Consider the following 19259-nt stretch of genomic DNA (forward strand, 5'->3'; position numbering starts at 1 on the left):
AACTTGAAACTGCAAAAGTCGTATTTTGCGAACGTCGAATTCTGAAAATAGCTAGGTTGTAAGTTAAGATTACTCTTTACATCAAATATCAAAATGATTGAGATTTCAAAATTTTTCAAAAAAAAACTAGATTTAAATCTTTTTTTGAATGTTTTCAACTGAACCTATATACATGGCTCTGTTAAGCATGAAGCATGAGGCAAAAAAGCAGCTCTGTTAAGTGAAATAGGAAAAAGTAAAAATAAGTCTCAAATTAGTTTAAAAAAATTGCTACACCACGGATTCGAACCAAAGACTTCGAGATAAGGAATCTCACAATTTTCTTACTCGTCCACGTACGCTTATCAATCGACAAACAGTAGCCACAAATAAAGCAGATAATAGATGCTACGAATTTTCCAATGCTACAGATCGTGATTATAACAGAAGTGCCACCAAATGAGCACTTCTATTTGCGAGTTAGATGGGAAAAAACCAAGTTTATATGAAAACACTACGCTCACCATCTTACTAGTGTAATTTTAAAAAGTTATTAATATATTTATAATCAAGCGACATTATAGTCATTAATTTCCAGGATAGACTCTCAGTGGGTATTTATTTTGCCCTTCGTCTAACCTCTCCTTAGTCATTGTCTTTCTTTGAAAGATGTTTAATGATGTTGAAAAAAACGTCTTTCTAATTTAAAAAACATCAAAAGTCAAACAACGAAAAATCAAAAATGAGCATCGTGAACAAATTTGAAGACTTTTCCCTAAAACACAAGCAAAAAATCATCAAGACCTATCTGAGAGTACCACTACGATCATTATTCTTAAAAAGGTGCGCGTTTACTCAGATGATCAAATACTACACACCTTCTGGGCGAAGTCTGGTTCAACTGGAAACCCTCTACGTCTGCCACATATGCCAGCATCTTAGTCCGCTCCACATGTTTGAGAAAGCGGTGACCCAGGCCAATATTCTCACTCGCCCCCTCAATCAGTCCAGGGGTGTCTGCCACTGAGATCTGCCGCAGGTCTCCGTACCTGACGTGACCTACATTGGGGTGGAGGGTAGTGAACGGGAAAGCGGTGATGGATGGCTTTGCTTCCGATATACGGGCTAAAAACAAACAAGCTACTCAGCCCATATACACCACATGCGGTGATTATATGTTCTACAATTAAAAGGAACAAAAAACATCAAACGCGAAATACTAAATGATTCAGAGAAAAACTCATCTGCAAATTGCACTATGGATAGAAAAAAAACTTGCAACAAAAACAGTTGCAAGTTTCATTTTTGTGCACTAACTTTACTTTGGGAAATTCAGAACTTCCCCCATTTTATATCGATAATTAGTTTTTCATTTTTAAATAATGTTCACCCCTATTTGGGTGCTGACAAAAGTGTAAAATTGGGTTGCGAAATTTCGCTAAATCTATGGGTCTCTGAAGCATTATTTTTTTTCTTCTTTCTGTTTCAAGAGCAAATAAGTGATTGTAAGGTTGTAGTGGTTGTTTTTTGTGCTATCCGGCCTCTGAGTTTGACCTGACGAATTACGAAGTTTTCCTCAAAAAATAATGATGGTTTTTCTTTTTGATTTTATAATTTTTTCTCTTTGTGATTTATTGCTTGTTTCAATTGTTGTGCAGATAATGGCAACAAGACTGGATTTCTGATTGTCTTGTTGCTATTCGTTCTCTAGGATCAGCCACTTTTTCGAATTTTTAAAAAACTTTGAAATACGTAATTTATTTAAGTTTTAATATTATATGTATTACTTTCTTTAATATGTATCTTTGATTCGTTAAATAATTTTGATTGTAATGATGCTCAAGAGTAGGCTCCAAAAGAGCATCATGTATGCCTTTCGCTTATCCTCTCCAGGATTTTTTCTTTTCATAAATTTAACGTAAATTGATTTTGTTGAATTAATGAAAGTTTTTGTGTATTGTATTGTTCGATGCACGATGTAATTATATAATGGAGAAATAAATTCTTTCTTTCTTTCTAGTTGATGGATAATTACCCTAATGCTTGCGATAAACTTAATAAACAACTCTTTCAGTTTGCAAAGTTGATGTTCCTGAGTAATTTAAACCGAAAAAGGGAGGCAGCCCTTTGGGGTTTCAGAGTTTAGGTTAGCATGGCTAATTATGTGCGCAAACATTGCGACCAGGCTTACATTATCAACAAATTGTATATCCAAAATCATTGCAACACAGGATGTAATTTGCCACAAAATTTTCAACACAGAGGCAGAGCTTCGCTTCGCAAACACTAGCAAGAACACAACAAAAAGCAGCTATAGTTTCGGCTAAGTCTAGGATTCGATCTACAACCTACTGCAATCAAGAGATTTTGAGTCTCAAATCACTCAGCAGCGCACGCTTAACCACCGGCAAACACTAGTCACGAATAAAGCAGCTACATAGCTAATAAACTGCCAATGCCATTCAGCAAAAGTGGCACAAAATACAAATAGACACACATTTGCTAGTAATAATTTGGAATGTAACAAACTGATGGTATGCACACTAACTTTGCATGTAACAAATCGCAAGCCTAAAGCTACACTATGCATAAATTATGCATTTCAAAAAATTGTAATCATGGACAAAACAATATTAAACAAACAAAAAACACAGAAAACTGGATAAAAACTTTCTCTTTGCCACCTTTTGACACATCCAAACCTCTCCAATATTATTGAGAAACATCTGCTTGTTCGATCGAACTCAGTTCACAAAAGAAATTCTACAGTGTCGACTTGGATGAAATTAATCAACTGATCTCGCATAATTTACAGAAGTCAAACAATGATTCTATCATCCTCTGCCTTTTAGCTGCATTTGACAGAGTGAATTCCTAATTATTACTTAAAATCATTGAAAGCGAAGCAAAAAACTTTGATATCGATGGTATACGTAATTTAAACGACGGGGTAGATTTTACATCATACACATTTTATAAAACAAATCATAAACGTTTCCTCTGAGACCTTAAAAGTTGACACTGATGTTCCGCGAGGACCTCTATTGGATCCTATTTTAATCTCTCTTTACCTAGCTGAGCTGAATTTTTTTCTTGAAAAATGAATTGGCGTATCACATAGGAGCGGATTTTTGAAAATATCAATTTTAATTTAAATAACTTTAAAAAAATACATCCCAAAAATTGAAGCAAAATAAAGCTTGTTAAATACCTTTTGGTTCCATTCATGAAAAAATGATCGAACGCAAGGTAAAAACTCGCTACACGTTTCCCCAAGAAAACTTTTAAAAAATTAATGTCGCATACATTCTGAATTTCCTGAACGATCATGTCATAGGAATCGCCGATCTTTTCTTTTTTTTTCGAATGCAAGGGATGGCATTTTTAAAGCCAGCGCTAAATCGTGATTCGTTTCGTAGGTCACTTTCAGACTCAATTCATTAATTTTTCTCATGTAACTCTGGGAGAGATGGAAAAAACACACCGATAAATGTGCTTCGGGGAATGATTTTTGGAAGGACTGAAGAGCAGCTTGCTCAAAATCTAACAAAATTTTTTCAGGCCGACAGTTGGGTGCTAAATCAATTAACGCCTGCAAGACGTGATTGTAGGTTTTTTCGGTTTTGTTAGGAAGGAAGGCGTAAATGCAAGCTGGCGCAATGCCAGATACACTAACATGAATTGAATATAATGATAGAACATTTTTGGAGTAATTTTAAAAGTTCCATCGGCTAACCAGAAAGATGACTTCTCCAGAACTCTCAGCATTTCGGGGTCGCTGCACAAAATGATTCGCTCATGATCATTTGATCTACTGTCATAACGGATAAACTTTTCAAAAATTTCAAGGATCTCGAAATTTCGCGCAACGGGGATGGGCGGCATATTTACATCTAGCTGCTTACGAGTGCGCGCAGCCGTTCGGATCAGTTTGTCTTTACTTGGGAGGGCAAACTGAGTGGCCAATTAGTTTGTAATTGGCAACACCGCACTGGCAACTGCAACAGTCGGGGTAAATCTCTCGCCGAGATCTTTTATATGCTTAATGACATTTCGGGCCTCCAATTTTCCCGCTGAAATGTCGTGGTTATGCTCCCCACGCGTCTCGATTAATTCGTTATTTTCAGTAATGGCAGTTGCTCGACATGTATGTGTTTGATATTTTGAGCAAATCCAGTTTTCTGTAAACTTATTTTTTCGCTTGAATTAAAACTCGTGGCCGGACGCTATAAGCATTGGCTTGTTTTTAGATGAAACTGTGAACTCGAAAGAAGACTCAATCATAATGTGTTTATTGTGTTTGCGTTTGTTTATCACTTGGGTAAAGTATAAAGTGACTGTCAGAATTTCATTTTTTTTCAGAATATTTACGCCAAATTGTTATGAATTAGCACAAGCAGCTTTTTTAAGTAATCAAGTTTAGCGAAAAGTTTAATTGAAAATAAATTACAAACTTGTTAATAAGTGTCTTAAGTAAATTAGGAAGCCTCCTTTTAACATGTATAACTAAGATAAACCGAGTTTTTCATTATGGTGCGTGCTTTAATTGCAGGATTAACTTTGGTGTGATAAGAGTTAAGATAAGGAATTCATACAGCATTAATTTCAATAGTGAAATGACTAGGTGTTAAAATGTACTGTGTTAAACTGGAAAATAGGAGTTATATTGTTGTCGATTTAAATTTATGACATGTAGTGAAATGACTAAGTGTTAAAATGTACGGTGTTAAATTGTATGTCATTAAATTGTAGGACACCATGAAGTCCAATTAGGAACAATATGGAAACAATATTTAAAAAATCAACTCAATTTTATCCGAGAAAATGTTTGAAAGCTTTGCAATATAACACCAGTGGAAGACTTGTACATAATGCGTTTTCTTTTAATTTTTTAAATAAATTAAAAGAAAAATTACAATATCCGAGAGCAGGGGCGTGTCTAAGATTTTCTCTTGGGAGAGGGGATTTTCAAAAAAATGTCGAGAAGTTTATCGGCCTTTTTTAGTCGACCTTTTTTTCCTTCCACTATAAAGGCCCCATTTTGACCAAATTTTTTGAAACACGCCAATCAAAAAATTTGATCAAAATAAGGTAGACAAAGAAACTTGGAGTGAGTAAATAATTATAGATCAGATTTATCTCAAATGCTGATCAATAATGACATCTTGACCCCACATATTTGTGTTTCCACCAGAAAACATCTAAAAAATGAACCCTTTTGACAATTAAAACCTTTAAAAATGAGTTAAAACTGACCAGAAAAATTAAACTCTGAAAAAATGAGTCATCTCATCTCATCTGCTATAACATTCAATTTTATTTTTCAAAAAGGTAAACTTTTTCAATTTTCACATCTAACTTACAAAGTAGAGTTGATTTGCCTGCATTGGGAAATCCGACCAGTCCGACGTCTGCGATCAGTCTGAGGTAGAGTTTGAAGCTGCCGAAGGATCCCTTGCTGGACTTGAACTCATTCTTCGGACTGCCTCCTTCGCCCCCTCTGGCCACTTGCACCATGTCTCCCTCTCGGTCAAGGTCAATCAGGGGCTTACCTGCAGACAACAGAACATGCTCTTCACACCAGCTTTGAAAGATAATTTTAGTATTTACTATTTGCGAGTGATAGTATTTACTTTTTGAACGTAGATCTCTGACTTAATTGGCTATGATAGCGAAGGTGAACTTCCTGCGCATCCGATTTTCAAATAGAAAAGAGGGTCGCGCACCAGAATTATTTGTGCTCTTTCCTTGAGGCAACATTTCCCAGTCAAAACAAAGAAATTAGTTTTTCGCAGAAGTATCAGCTACGGTTCTCCTTGAACAGCTCGTAAGTCAACCGATCCCTTCACTAATCCATGATTTCAACTAGCAAAAATTTGAAACAAGTTCCATTCACACTGGGCATTTATCTTATCTTCATTTAATGAAATGATTCTTCTTCGAGTGATTTTATGACCTGACGAAAAATCTTGATAAAACTGAAGCGTACCAACTTATCATCATTTCAAGGCATACCTTTCATGTCGCATACAGATGTTCCAAGTGGCACTTTGACAGTGAGGTCTTGCCCCCTCTCTCCCTTGATACTCCTCTTCTGACTCGACACCCCGTCCTCTCCCTTCAGCTTCAACACACTCCAACTCCCACCACCACCACGTGCACTAGGCTGCAAGTCACTCATCCTGAAAAAAAAAACAATTCACATGTGTGCGCGTATCCGGTCGACACTCTGAATATTTCATTTTTATAATTTCAAAATATCTTTAAAACCTACTCTTACAAGTACTCAAGTAATACCAATAAAATATACGCTCGGGTCAAAGACTTCGGTCGGAATTTTTTGTCTGCGGCAGTTTTCACAATCTTTTTAGATCAGTAATTACTGTTGTTGTTGTGTGTGACGGCCTTCTATCTTAAAAAAAGGGGGCCCAGTCTTCTGAATAAAATTCAGAACGTTCTTGGGGGCTGTCTGCAGCAATTACTATATTTTTCTGTCGAAATACTATTATGACTGGCAATTTTCATCAAGCTACTGAGTTTTTTTCTTAAAAAACTATTTCCTAAGGCACGTTAAACTGCAGTCTACCAAACATTCAGGGCTTCACCTTTATTCGAGAAGTTTGCCGATGAATATGTCTTAAGTGCACTTATAATTAAACATAAATCTACAGCAAATTGGCCAAATTGACGATTTTCGAAATATTTTTTTATTGTTGCTCTCAGCATCCTATATCTTCAATGTGGTATAAAAGATGTGCTAACCATTATTTCGAAAATCTACAAAAACTTTCTGATGTTAACCTTAAATTTGCACTAAGAGTATTAGTAACTTTTTGGCGTTGTCAATAACAATTTCAAACCATACAAAGCCTGATTTCCACTTCTTTCTCTTAAATGTAATACTTACGCATTTTAACGAAGCGAAATACAGTATTTAATTTTTCGGAAGTAATGTTAGTTTAATAATCGGGATGCTTTCAATTGAATTGAGCAAAAACTGCTCTGATTTTTATGTCAATTACCTTTTAAAGTGAAAATTTTGATAGCCATTTTAAAGGAAAATTTTGATAATTAAGAAGTTTTCAATCTGATCAACCAAAAACTGCATTGATGCGAAAAGCAATTAGTTATTAAAGGAAGATGTAATAATCTTTTGTTTGTTTATGGGAGGGTCGAAACTCTCAACTTGGGGAGGGTTCTATGCTTGAAGGACCAAATGCTTGAAAAGTTTCAACCAATCAAAATCGCTAAGCGTTCCTATTGGCTAAATGCATTTCTCACAAAATCGAAGTCAATATTAACAGAAACTGTTTCAAATCAGTGGATAAAAATAAAAAAAATTACAACCGCTATACTAATCAGATAAACATCAAGACTTATGAGTTCAAGTTCATAAGAATTTTTCAATCTTGAAAACTCATCTGCTTATTATCTAATCGGTCAGTATTAACACTAATGGCTTGGATTTCTTTTACTTCGAGATTTTCACTATTTACTTTGAGATTTTGAATACTCAATTCTGATTGGCTGAAAGTAAGCTAAAATAAATTTCAAGCATTCGGTCCTACAAGCATGAGGGACGCCACCTCTCAACTTGTTTTGAGACAATTTTTTTCTCTCTTTTTCAGTTAGCAAATGCGGGAGTGCGGTCTGTATTTAGACGATTACCATAAGCAGACGATTACCATATTAACCAATCAGAATCGAGATGAGAAAGCAAATTTACGGTGCGTACCCACGGAGCCGCATTCCCGGATAGCCGCAAAACTAAACTTCCCAGTTTTAATTAAATTAAATTAGAAAACTCTTCACTAAATTGAGACGCATTTTGATTGGACGAAAAAGTGCTTCAAAATTTTGCAGCCTGTTAGCTAACAAAATTCCGAACAATTTTAGGAGATTTGATTGGCTAATACTTTTACTCTCATTGAATTAATTAACAACCAAAGTCCGACAACTAGAGGGATTCGACCCACTCACTAACCAAAGGTTCCCTCCCTCTCGGCCGACAAGCCCTAAAATTTTTCAATATATACTAAGTTTAAAGGGGAGCACGCACTGAAAAACGCAGTTTTTGGTCAAATTATTTCAAAAAGTCTTAAAAACGGCATTTTTGGCCTGCTTTTTTAAAAACATTTGTCACCCCATCCCCTCGAGCAAATCCTAGATCGGATCAACTGTACAGTTTCCTCCGCAAATTGATTTAAGGGGGAGAAAGTATGGACTTATTTTTGGGCTATCCGGGAACGAGTTTATTTTTCGGCTATCCGGGAACGAATTTATTTTTCGACTATCCGGGTATTCGGCTCCGTGACACGCCACCAAATTTACGAAATAATTAATTAATAATTATTCATTTCTTCCTTGTCTCGATTCTCATTGGTTGATACAGTATTTGTCTAACTACTGACGAGTCTGAATAAGCGGTTGTCTAAAAACTGCTACGCAACCGCCAATGCGTTTCACAGAATAATTGCTAATTTTACAATGCTCTTGACGCGTCTGTGACACTAATTAGTTCTGTGAATTTACTACTCAGAACTGAAATCTAATTTAAATTTGGAAATCATGGCATCAATATCTTAATCTCAAGTGTAAAAACTTGACATCTCGTAATTAGGAAACCAGACTAAAACAGTTATTTCGAAATTTTATTCACATCAGATTTAACTATTTGATAAGTGTTGAATATATGCCTACATACACAAAATCAGCACAATGCGCAGGGTGATGAAGCTTGGTAAGAGCATGGAGAATTCAGAGAGACAGAAAACAGCAACGCATACACTTACTTCTTCTTAGCATCTGCTACCAAGTAGACATCTCCCCCGTCCCCTCCCACCCCTCCAAACTTAGCCAGTCCCGCCCCACTTCTACCCCCGTACACATTACACACTACATGGTCCACGAATCTCTGATCCCTCACCCCCAGAGCCTTCCTCCAGTTGTAGTCTGCAGTGTCTATTCGTTCCACCCCACCTGGGGAAGAGACATGGGGTGGGTGCGAAGAAAATGAGTTGGGTGGAGGATCATCTGAAGCCGTTTTTGTTGATTTCGGATGAAGATGGTCATCTCGGAAGCCGTAAATCAGAAAAAAGGTCTTAAGCCAGGCAAGAATTAAGCAATTAACAAAATGAAATAAAAATTAGGGCTCTGTCGTAAAATCCAGTTTTGGACAATTTGAAGTTAAAAAATTTTCACGAGAAAAAAATGTTCGCGTTCACTGTTTTCCTAGTGCGTGTTATCTTTTAATTAATCATTTCTACTACCTCGTTTCAAAATAAATTAAACCAAAAAAATTTACCATTCTGATGCCTGTGTGAGTTTGAAATCATCCCATTCCCAGCATCTGTATCTGAGAAATATTTGCGTGACTTCAATCTGAGAAAAGTTAATTTCTGTTTGTTGAAGCTTTGCCTGAGAAGACCATTCTTCACGAAAGATTGACAACAAAAATGACACGTCCAAAAAGAAGATGCCGAATTCATCTTATTATCTAAAAATTGAGAACGAGGAAAGCGATTTTGAAAATTGAACTAGCATGGATGCAACAACTCAGCCCTGATATCCAAGAAAAATAACAAAATATAAGCTAGTCTAGAACCAAATCCTTACTTCTGTCCACAAACATGGCTAACGTTTTCAACCACAAGTAAAAAAAAAAAACGAGAAATCTCTTTAAATTGATTTTAATTCTTTGTATCATGCACATCAACAAATAAATCTCAAACTGATAAAAAGGTCCTAAGTGTCAATAAAGCCATTAAAGGTATCAATGAGCAACTGCTGAACTAGATTCAAATCATATTTTTGGCGGAAAAAATTGCGAGAGCATCGATTCCTGCTGAGGAAAAAAACATAGTATAGTTCGCAAAAAAGTAGTTTCGTTGAGTGACCTGTAGCATGGTTAGGTGTCACGACACTCGAAAACCAACATATTAATAAGTTGAACAATTTCAATAGCGACAAAATGCTGCCGATTTGAAATTCAGCCAAAAAAGTATGCAGACAATTCACCCAAAGACAATTCAGCCTATAATAGTGACCGCCGCAGTTGCGCCAACGTGTTGCGAGCTTGCCAACAGAGGGTAGGACTCTATACAGAACTTAGAGCCGGTTATCGCCGCGAAACGGCGACGCGCGCGTAGCGCGCCCTATCGGCGACCTCAAATCGGGAATTAACTCCAATTCCGATTTTTTCTTTTGAATCTAGCGTTTTGTAAAACTGGCTGAATTGTCTCAGGCTGAATTGTCTGTATATTTCTGGCTGAATTTCAAATTGGCTGAAATGTCTTTGGCCGAATTGTCTGTGCACCCTCTTTAACTATATCCACCTTTTGCAAAAGGGGGATATCCGTTACTAAATATAAAATTCTCATATGATTAACCGTTGATTTATTTCAGTATAGGGTGATATTCGTTACTAGGTAGAGAGGTCCGCTTCGTATTACCTATGGCAACAGTTTGATTACCTAGAACCGAAACAACAAGAAATTGAATTCATCAAAACTTTGAAAAGGGAAGTTGCCAAGCAACAAACAATTGATCAATAATTTGACTTAGAAGAAATACAACCAAAGCGTCATCGCTCGCTCCATATGAACTTAATGCAAACACTTAAGGTTGGTAGTAAGGTGCATTAGAAAGACGAGTTTTATATTAATTGATGAAGTCATCGGGAAAATCGTGGCATCAAATTAAATCGTCCCTGGATACATAGCCAGGGGAAAACCTACGACATCAAGCCAACAGCTTGAAGAGTCCAGGAACCCTGCCAGGATGTCTAAGCTTTTTGTCTGACAACTGCAAATAAAACATAAAATTTGAACCTACAATTTTCATAAAACATATCGAAAAAGACATCGAGGCATCAAAGAGATTTACTACGAAATAATCCTTGGACGCCAGACCTGGACACCTGCAAGGAACCTACGCAGTAAAACCAGGAAAGCAACGGTTTTACAAAGAAATACCCAAGATCGATTGAATTTGGTTTGTATGTGATCTTGAACCAAAAATTCGCTTCAAACATTGCAGCCTAACTTGTACAGTGAAGATTTATCGTTTTTTTCAAGTTTTCTTTGTTTCATTTAATTTTGTAAATTGAAAAAAGTCTCCAGTGATTCTATTTAACCTGAGATTAAAACCAGCCTTTTTGGAGACCAAAAACACTCACGACCAGCTCAGATTTACAAATTTGACGAAAGCAAACCAGTAGTATTGTATCGTGACCCGGATCCTAAGGTGGGGTCCTTCCTAAGGGGGGGGGGGTGGTCCTCACGTTCACGTAAAGCAAAATCCTAGGAGAGGGTCCTTAATTTTTTGGAGGACCCTCATTCTAGGATTTTGTAACCGAAAGAAGGTTTCCACCCAAAAAGCAGAAGACCCCATACTTAGGATCTTGCTAAATTTAGCTTAACAACAAGAGACACGATACAAAATTCTTTCTAATTCCAAATTTTTGGGTCCTAACTATTGATCCTGGTTAATTATATGAATCATACTAATTGTTATATTTTCTTCGGGCAAATGAACTTTCGACCTAGTTGAAATTGGTTAGTGAAAGTGGTGGAATTGACTTTTATGGTATATAATAAAAATTCTCCGGCGATTTTGGCAGCGTAGCTTAACTGTTGGCAGTTAAGCTACGCTACCAAAAAACCCTAATTCCTTAACTTGACCTTAACTAATTCCTTAACTTGACCTCTATTTTATAGTGAAAAGGCAGTGAATTGAAACTACTCTCCAAAGGCGGCGGCCGTTTCTGGGCAAAATATACCAAATGATAAATGTGTTGGCTACTGAAGATATTGATAATGAACATTTACAATTAGGAGTGTCTTCAACCACCGAAAAAATGCATTTTTCAAATTCTGTAATGAACGCTACGTCGTGTTTCTCGAAAGGGCAAAGGAAATTTCAAAGAAAGAAAACGAGTTAATTTTCAAAGAACAGTTTTATTTTAGTGAGCTTCGTCAAATCTCTTGGTGCATTTCTACAAAACAAAAGTATGGCACTGTGAGCGATTTGAATAATGCTGATTACGAAAACGTATTCGACTATTCGTTTGATTTTAACTCAATATGGGTTGATAAAGACTTGTCTGCAATGTGAAAAAATCGTTTAAGAGGAGGGGATGTGAAGGTTTCAAGAAGCGAGTACAATCATGCCTTAAACGTTTTCGCCGAACTGAAGTGTGGTTCACCGACTTGTACTTGACTACAGATCTGCTATGACTTGATTCCGTTTTCGAAGCTTTTCGTAAAGTTTGCTATCAAAACTTATGGGCTGGATTGCGCCTGCTACTTCACGGCAAAAAACGTTTCCGGGGACGCCTTTCTAAAAATTTGTACGCCCGACCTGAAACTGTAAACGGACTGTGAACATCTGGACTTTGTGCAGCGACTGATACGCGAGGAGGGATGTCGTCGGTTTACACGCGCCGATTTTACAAGGCAAACAATAAATACCTCGACGATTTTTCGCCCTGAGAACCAACAAGCTACATCCTCAAAATTGATGCAAAAAAATTGTACGCAGGGACCATGAAACAATGCCCTTTGCCATTTTCACGATTTTTCAATAGCGACCAAACGATTTTTCAATAGTTGAAAAAAGTCAGGAAGACATACTGCTCACCAGCGAAACCTCAGAGTGGGGTTATATAGGGGAGGTCAATTTGACCATACCCGAAGAGCTTCAAGAATTCTTTGCTGATTAACCCCTTGCCCCCTCTCGGGAAGTAGAGGACATGGGTGCAATGAGCAACGAACAAGTCGACATGTTGAGAAAATTGGAAATCACCACGCTGCCAAAAAAGCCAAAGCTTCTACAGACCTTGCAACCTAAAGAAGGTTATGTTTTGCATTACCTTACCCTAAAGTTGTACCACGAGCTGGGAATGAAAATAACTCACCTTGGAAAAATTCTTCAGTTCCGCCAAAGTCACTGGATGGCACCCTTAGTAGACCTCAAAACCCGTCTACGAAAAGCCGCGGTAAATAAATTCTAGGAGAACTTTTACAAGTTAATTGTAAATTCAGCATTCGGTAAGACAATGGAGTCTAAGCTAGGAAGAAAGAAACTGGAGATTGTAAAGAATGAGAGAGAACTTCTACAAAAAACAGCTCTGAGCACAACGAAGAGCTTTCAAATCATTGACGATCAATTAGCCACAATCAACTTTCCAGTAACAAAAATATTGTGGGACAAACCTATGATAGTTGGTGCGACCATCCTAGACCTCGTCAAGCGTTTCATGTTTCAGTTTCATTATCAAAAAAAGAAACCGAATCTAAACTTGGAACTACTATACTCCGACACAGATAATTTTTTTTATGCCATAAAAACTGACCACGTTTACCGAGACTTAGAGAAAATAAAATCTGATTTCGACTTTTCAAATTATGATGAGGACCATTTCTTGTTCGACGATACCAACAGGAAAATTGTGCTGAAGTTCAAAGACGAGACTGGTGGGAAGCCGATCAGAGAATTCATCGCCCTGAAACCGAAACTATATTCGGTAGTCCTTAATGGTAAGTAAAAATTCCAACTTAAAACACCCTATCACCCACATTCCCATGTTTTTACAGAACAAAATTACCAACACCACCACCACCAACCTCCCTCCCTTAATCTGTTGCAACAAACTAAGGTCATTTAGCTAATTTAGGCAACATTAAACAATGTTGGTTAAACGTTAAATTATTTGAACACATATTTCTTCTCTTTTCCTCCTTTTCAACCAACATTTAGTCTTCTGCTTTTCTTTGGTAAAATGAATAAAACTTTGTTCGGTGAAAATTGAGTTGCTGAAGTGAATTGAAATTAACCCCTGCCTTGTAGAAAAGAATCATAATTTTGGTTCTGTTTAGAAGGCTCTCAAAAATTTAGGAATAAAACGGAGTACACAGCGAGAACTGGTCCACCAAACCTTCAGGTACACATTATTCACTGGAAAAACAATGAGAGTGTACAACTATAATATAGTTTCGAAAGTTCACACCAATATGACAGTGAAACAAAACAAACTTGCATTATCACCATTCGACTCAAAACGTTTTCTCCCTTTCGACGCAACTTCGACAGTGCCCTTTGGCCATAAAACCGCCGAAGAAAATGCATTTCTAGAAGACATTTAGATGGACACCGAGTGGGCCAACTCATACAATGAAACTGATAACAGTTCGCCCGAATTTCAACTTTTTACAGCGTCCCTACTTGAAAACAGAACTGCGAGAAGAAGAAGCTTCTAAAAGCCGAGTCCCTGAACGTCCCCCTGTAAATAACCCATTTATTTTATCGGAAGCTTCAGAAGAAAGACCATCTAAAAACAGCGAAAAGAAAACCAAAACAATAAACATTAAATTCTGAAACATATATTTTGTGATGACTTTTACATCTTTTTTCAATTTCTAACTCAGCACATCATATATTAGTTATCATGGGAAAAAAGATTAAGCTGAAACAAAAGTTCGGTGTAACTGTCAACACTCCGCTTTAGCGTACCAACAGAAACTACAAAAATGAGCAAAAGTGGCAAAGCTAATCAAAACAATGTCAGACTTGCAATTTTTGTTTTTTCCTACTCAAAATAACATAAAATTATTTGTTGTCATGAAAAATTAGCTGAAAAACTTTTTGCACAGACATATATTGAATTTTTGAACTTGATGGCTTCCCAAAAGAAGTAAGTCAATGACATAGGAAGGATAGTCTCCAGTACAAAAAAATTCCAAAAACCTGTTATAGCGTAAAATTTGAACAGAATTTTCATGTTAACTTTTGTACAATGGATTTTGAGTACAAATCGAACCAAATATCGAGCCAAGTCTTAAACATTTTCTAAGCTAACATGAACAAAAATTCCAAAAACCTAGGAAAACTAGGTTTTTACACATTATTTTTAAACGTATTAACTTTTGAATTCGGCCCAGAACTTGCTTTTGTTCCCACTAACGAAAAATGGCACAAAAAAAATTTAGATTTTTCAGTTCCTTAACTCCAAAACTATTTTGTTGAGTAGTTGTTTGAGTCGACTTCTCACCTCAGGTTTTACTCCTAGTTGTCTCAAACTAATAATTATTCACTCAACTTGACCGTTTTAGTATATTTCTTTTATCGGTCAGTTACCGAAACGAAGCATATCGACCTCAAAAACTTTCCCCAATGTCAAGGCCTGAATTTCGCAGTACTTGTGAGTTTTGGTTCGAATTGATTTCTTATCTCAGGTTTTACGCCAAGTGGTTGTCTAATTTTTAAATCAAAACCTCAACTTGTCTGCCTCTGCTGCGGCCCGTTGAGTCTTCAATCCATTAACATACCACGTTAATCCATAACCGTTGAATTTACTTTACCGTATACAAAGACATCGCATCCAGTAAACCCACACCTAAAATTTATTTTACGGTCCTACCTTAATATTTAACCAACTTGAAGTAGCGTTTTCACATCTATCATGATTCATCTTGGGAGCGAGCTCTCTCTCTTATGCTATTTAAGCCCAACTCCGAAAGCTGAAAAATAGATAACAAAAGGATTTCTTCTTATAATTAAATTTTTGCAATCTTACGAATCGTACGAATCTTGAAAATGTTTAAGAAGTTATACACAAGTTGCAAATGAATTAAGAAATTTTTGCCATGATCTCGAAATAGACTTTTTTGGTCGGTATCTAAAAAATGAGGGTCTCAAAATAGGCTCTATGTCGGAAATTTGGGAGAGTGCGTTATTCAGGATACCTTTGGCGCTTTTTTCAGAATCGAAGTTTTTTTCTTCTTCGAACTCTTTGTTCGCTGTTGTGAAAGAATATGTTACCGTCAACGAAGTAAATTTGCTTGAAGCTGCTCAAACTTCTATAGGTTTTATTTACGAGTTGTCTGATTTGAGTGATTTTAAAGTAAAACCCCTGGATAATTTGAAATACAAGTCAGTTGTTCTTTCACTTGGGGATAAAAGTCTTGTGAGCGTAATGCGGGAAGGGTTTGAACATCACTAAAAACACTTTCAATTCAATCAGTCAAAGTTTTTCTATCTCTAGCTTAGTCTTTTTTGACTACTGTGCTTTGTTTTTAGCATTCTGATAATTGGAGATCCAAATACCCAGCGGCGCATGCAGGATAGAATTGTAAATGATAATCTCCTTTGGCGATATCCCATCACGGTACACGGCGTAAGTGGCCTGAGAGCCTACAACTTGGGGCACCAAGAAGTCGAGATGGCCAGATTGCATACTCATGTAATTATTATAGTGGGAAATAACGATCTGTCTCAATGGAAAAATCTGCCCGATTATACTTCTCTGAAAACGGCAACTAATTTGTTTAATGTTGTGAATCTCCTGAGAAATAATGGACTAGTTGTAGCCTTGGTGGGAGTGTTCAAACGCTTGGACATTCCTGTTGCCGTTGCCACTGAAACCAATGGCTATCTCGTTTCTTGGTTGCCTCAAGGAGTTTATGTTAAACCCAGAATTACTCGAAAGCATTTCCTACCAAATGACCGCTTTCACTTAAATGCCATGGGGCAATTGAACGAGCCGGAATTGCTGAACAGAGTTAAAGTTCAGAACTTTGGATTCTAAATAAAAAATACCTGGTTTGTCTAGAACTGTTTTTAAGATGATCTTTCCACAAGTTTGATTTCAATGGCTCGATAGTTTCGTGTTTCTTTCACGAAAACTTTAAAGAAAAACTAAAAAATCTATCAAGAACCATCCAAAAACAATTCCGTTTTGCGGCAAGCCCCTTCAAATGTTCGAGCTCAAATAATACGTCTTGTTCTAGAAAAGCTGAATAATTGTTATCTTATCAAGTGTTACCGAATGGATAAGTATTGCCGAATAATTTTTGATTTTCACTCGAAATAACAGCAGTCTTATCTCAAGTTTTTTTTCATTTTGTATTCACTCTATTGTCTTCTTAAAAGTTTTTTAGCTTTCAAATTTTTTGAGTGCGCTGGAGGTACCATTCAATTCAAAACTCATTCGTCAGTTTTCTTATTTTGATGTTAATATTTGGCAGGCATCTTGAGGCATGTTGCTAACTTTACATTTTGTTTTTCTTTATTACTGTGCTTAATTGTGAACTTTATTATGAAGCTGTTCGCAAAGTGTGCTGGAGAGCCCACTTTTTGAGAATTATTTTTCATCGCGAGCTGGAGAGCCCGCTTTTTTTATAGAGTTCTTATTTGTTTTCGTTGCCTTGGTTCTGCCGCTTGTGAATTTAGGGTTATGAAGTCTTCGGTGGTTAAGTTCCAGGAGATCCTAGTGCATCTGTTAGTGGCAACACATGCTATCATATCAACCCTTCTGGAAAGTTCCTCATTGGGGGAACACAGGTGAATATATACATGTGTATCAATTCATTATTGTGGATGAAAACTCCATTTTTGTGTTTGAATTCTTTTTGATCGATTTCTCAAATTAAAATATATTCACCTTTATGGAGAATTTTTTTCTTTTGGTTATCTGTTACGTCAAAACATGAGTGATGAAACTTGGAATCAATTATTTTTTTTCTTAATATTTCATCAGTGACCCTCTGACATGTTATGGTTTTTCGGACCCTTAAATGCTAAGATTCCATGTTGGGGTTATAAAATTGACCATTAAATCGTTCATTGTTTGACAAAAGTTCTCAAGTGGTGTATTTTTGAAACATGGAAAAAAGTACAAAATAATAGTCAATTATTTTCAATTTCCATGAAATCATTGCACATTTTCTAACTCTGCCTCCTATGTCAAATGGTGTTTTTCTAGAGCGACGCTAGGCTGACTACTGTGCTTTGCTTTTAGCATTCTGATAATTGGAGATTCAAATACCCAGCGGCGCATGCAGGATAGAATTGTAAATGATAATCTCCTTTGGCGATATCCCATCACGGTACACGGCGTAAGTGGCCTGAGAGCCTACCACTTGGGGCACCAAGAAGTCGAGATGGCCAGATTGCATACTCATTTAATTATTATAGTGGGAAATAACGAATAACAAACAAAGTTATCGAATTTTCAGAAAACTAACCGAATTTCGTTTCGAAAGTTCAAATTGCCAACCCTGTAGTTGGGGGCTTTCAGAGTACTTTAAGGTATTGCGAACCTTGCCTTCAATTATGACAGCTCAATTTTCTGTAGTTTTCAAGATATGACGTTTTTTATGATTTTTTGAAAAACTTAGATTTTAAAAAATTCCAAAACTTTGAAGATCTCAAATCTGTTGATCGATTTTGTGAGAGTGTTCTCAGGGGTTGCGAATCTTCCCTCTGATTACGACTGCTCAAAACCTTGTAGTTTTCGAGATGTGACGTTTTTTAGATTTTCTTAAAATGTTTCAGAGAAAGCAGATATAATTTTTTTAAACTTGAAATTACCATCTCTGTAGTGAGGCTCTGTCAGGGTAATCTCACGAGTTGCGAGTTTTGCCTCCAAATATGACTGCTCCAAACCTTGCAGTTTTCCAGATATGATGTTTTTTTGGATTTTTTCAAATGTTTTAAGAAAACTTAGACACTAAAAAATTCAAAAATTACCATAACTAAAAACTTGAAATTACAATATCTGTAGTGAGACTCTGTCAGGGTAATCTCAGGAGTTGTAAATTCTGCCGCCAAACATGACTGGTCAAATCCTTGTAGTTTTCGAGATATGACGTTTTTTATGATTTTCTCCGAAATTTTCAAAATACTTAAATGTTAAAAAATTCCAAAACTTTGAAGATCTCAATCCTCTAATTGGAATCTGTGAGGGTACTCTCAGGGGATTTGCGAATCTTGCTCTAATTATGGCTCCTCAAATTCTTGTAGTTTTCGAGATATGACGTTTTGTAAGGATTTTTTTCTAAATTTTTCAGAAAACTTAGGTATAAAAAATTTCGGAAAAATTGAATTATCTCTGTAGCGAGGCTCTTTCAGGGTACTCCCAGGAGTTGCGAGTTTTGTTTTCCAAAATGACTGCTCAAACCCTTATAGTTTTCGAGATATGACGTTTTTTATGTAACCTAAAAAACGTCATATCTCAAAAACTACAGGAATTTGAGCATTCAAATTCAGAGGCAAGATTCTAAACCCGCTGAGAGTACCCTCACATTTTCCAATAACAGGATTGAGATCTTCAAACTTTTGGAATTTTTTAACATTTAAGTTTTTTTGAAATTTTCGGAGAAATACATAAAAAACGTGATATCTCGAAAACTATAAGGATTTGAGCAGTCATTTTGGAAAGCAAAACTCGCAACTCCTGGGAGTACCCTGAAAGAGCCTCACTATAGAGATGATAACTCAAT

The 19259-nt window shown here is 36.4% G+C and overlaps 1 protein-coding gene across 1 annotated transcript; it reads right to left on the reverse strand.

Moving 5' to 3' along the window:
* Positions 1-857: 857 nt before the first annotated feature.
* Positions 858-16219, reverse strand: LOC134855970 (GTP-binding protein 10-like; the record flags this gene model as incomplete). Its single annotated transcript, XM_063872337.1, has 5 exons — positions 16084-16219; positions 8772-9012; positions 5995-6161; positions 5343-5531; positions 858-1104 (listed from the first exon to the last, which is right to left on the reverse strand). Coding segments are annotated over exons 1-5 (980 nt in total), but the record flags the coding sequence as incomplete, so codon positions are not given.
* Positions 16220-19259: the final 3040 nt, after the last annotated feature.

Source organism: Symsagittifera roscoffensis, unplaced genomic scaffold (assembly GCF_963678635.1).
Source record: "Symsagittifera roscoffensis unplaced genomic scaffold, txSymRosc1.1 SCAFFOLD_585, whole genome shotgun sequence".
In the NCBI taxonomy this organism is placed as follows: domain Eukaryota; kingdom Metazoa; phylum Xenacoelomorpha; order Acoela; family Convolutidae; genus Symsagittifera; species Symsagittifera roscoffensis.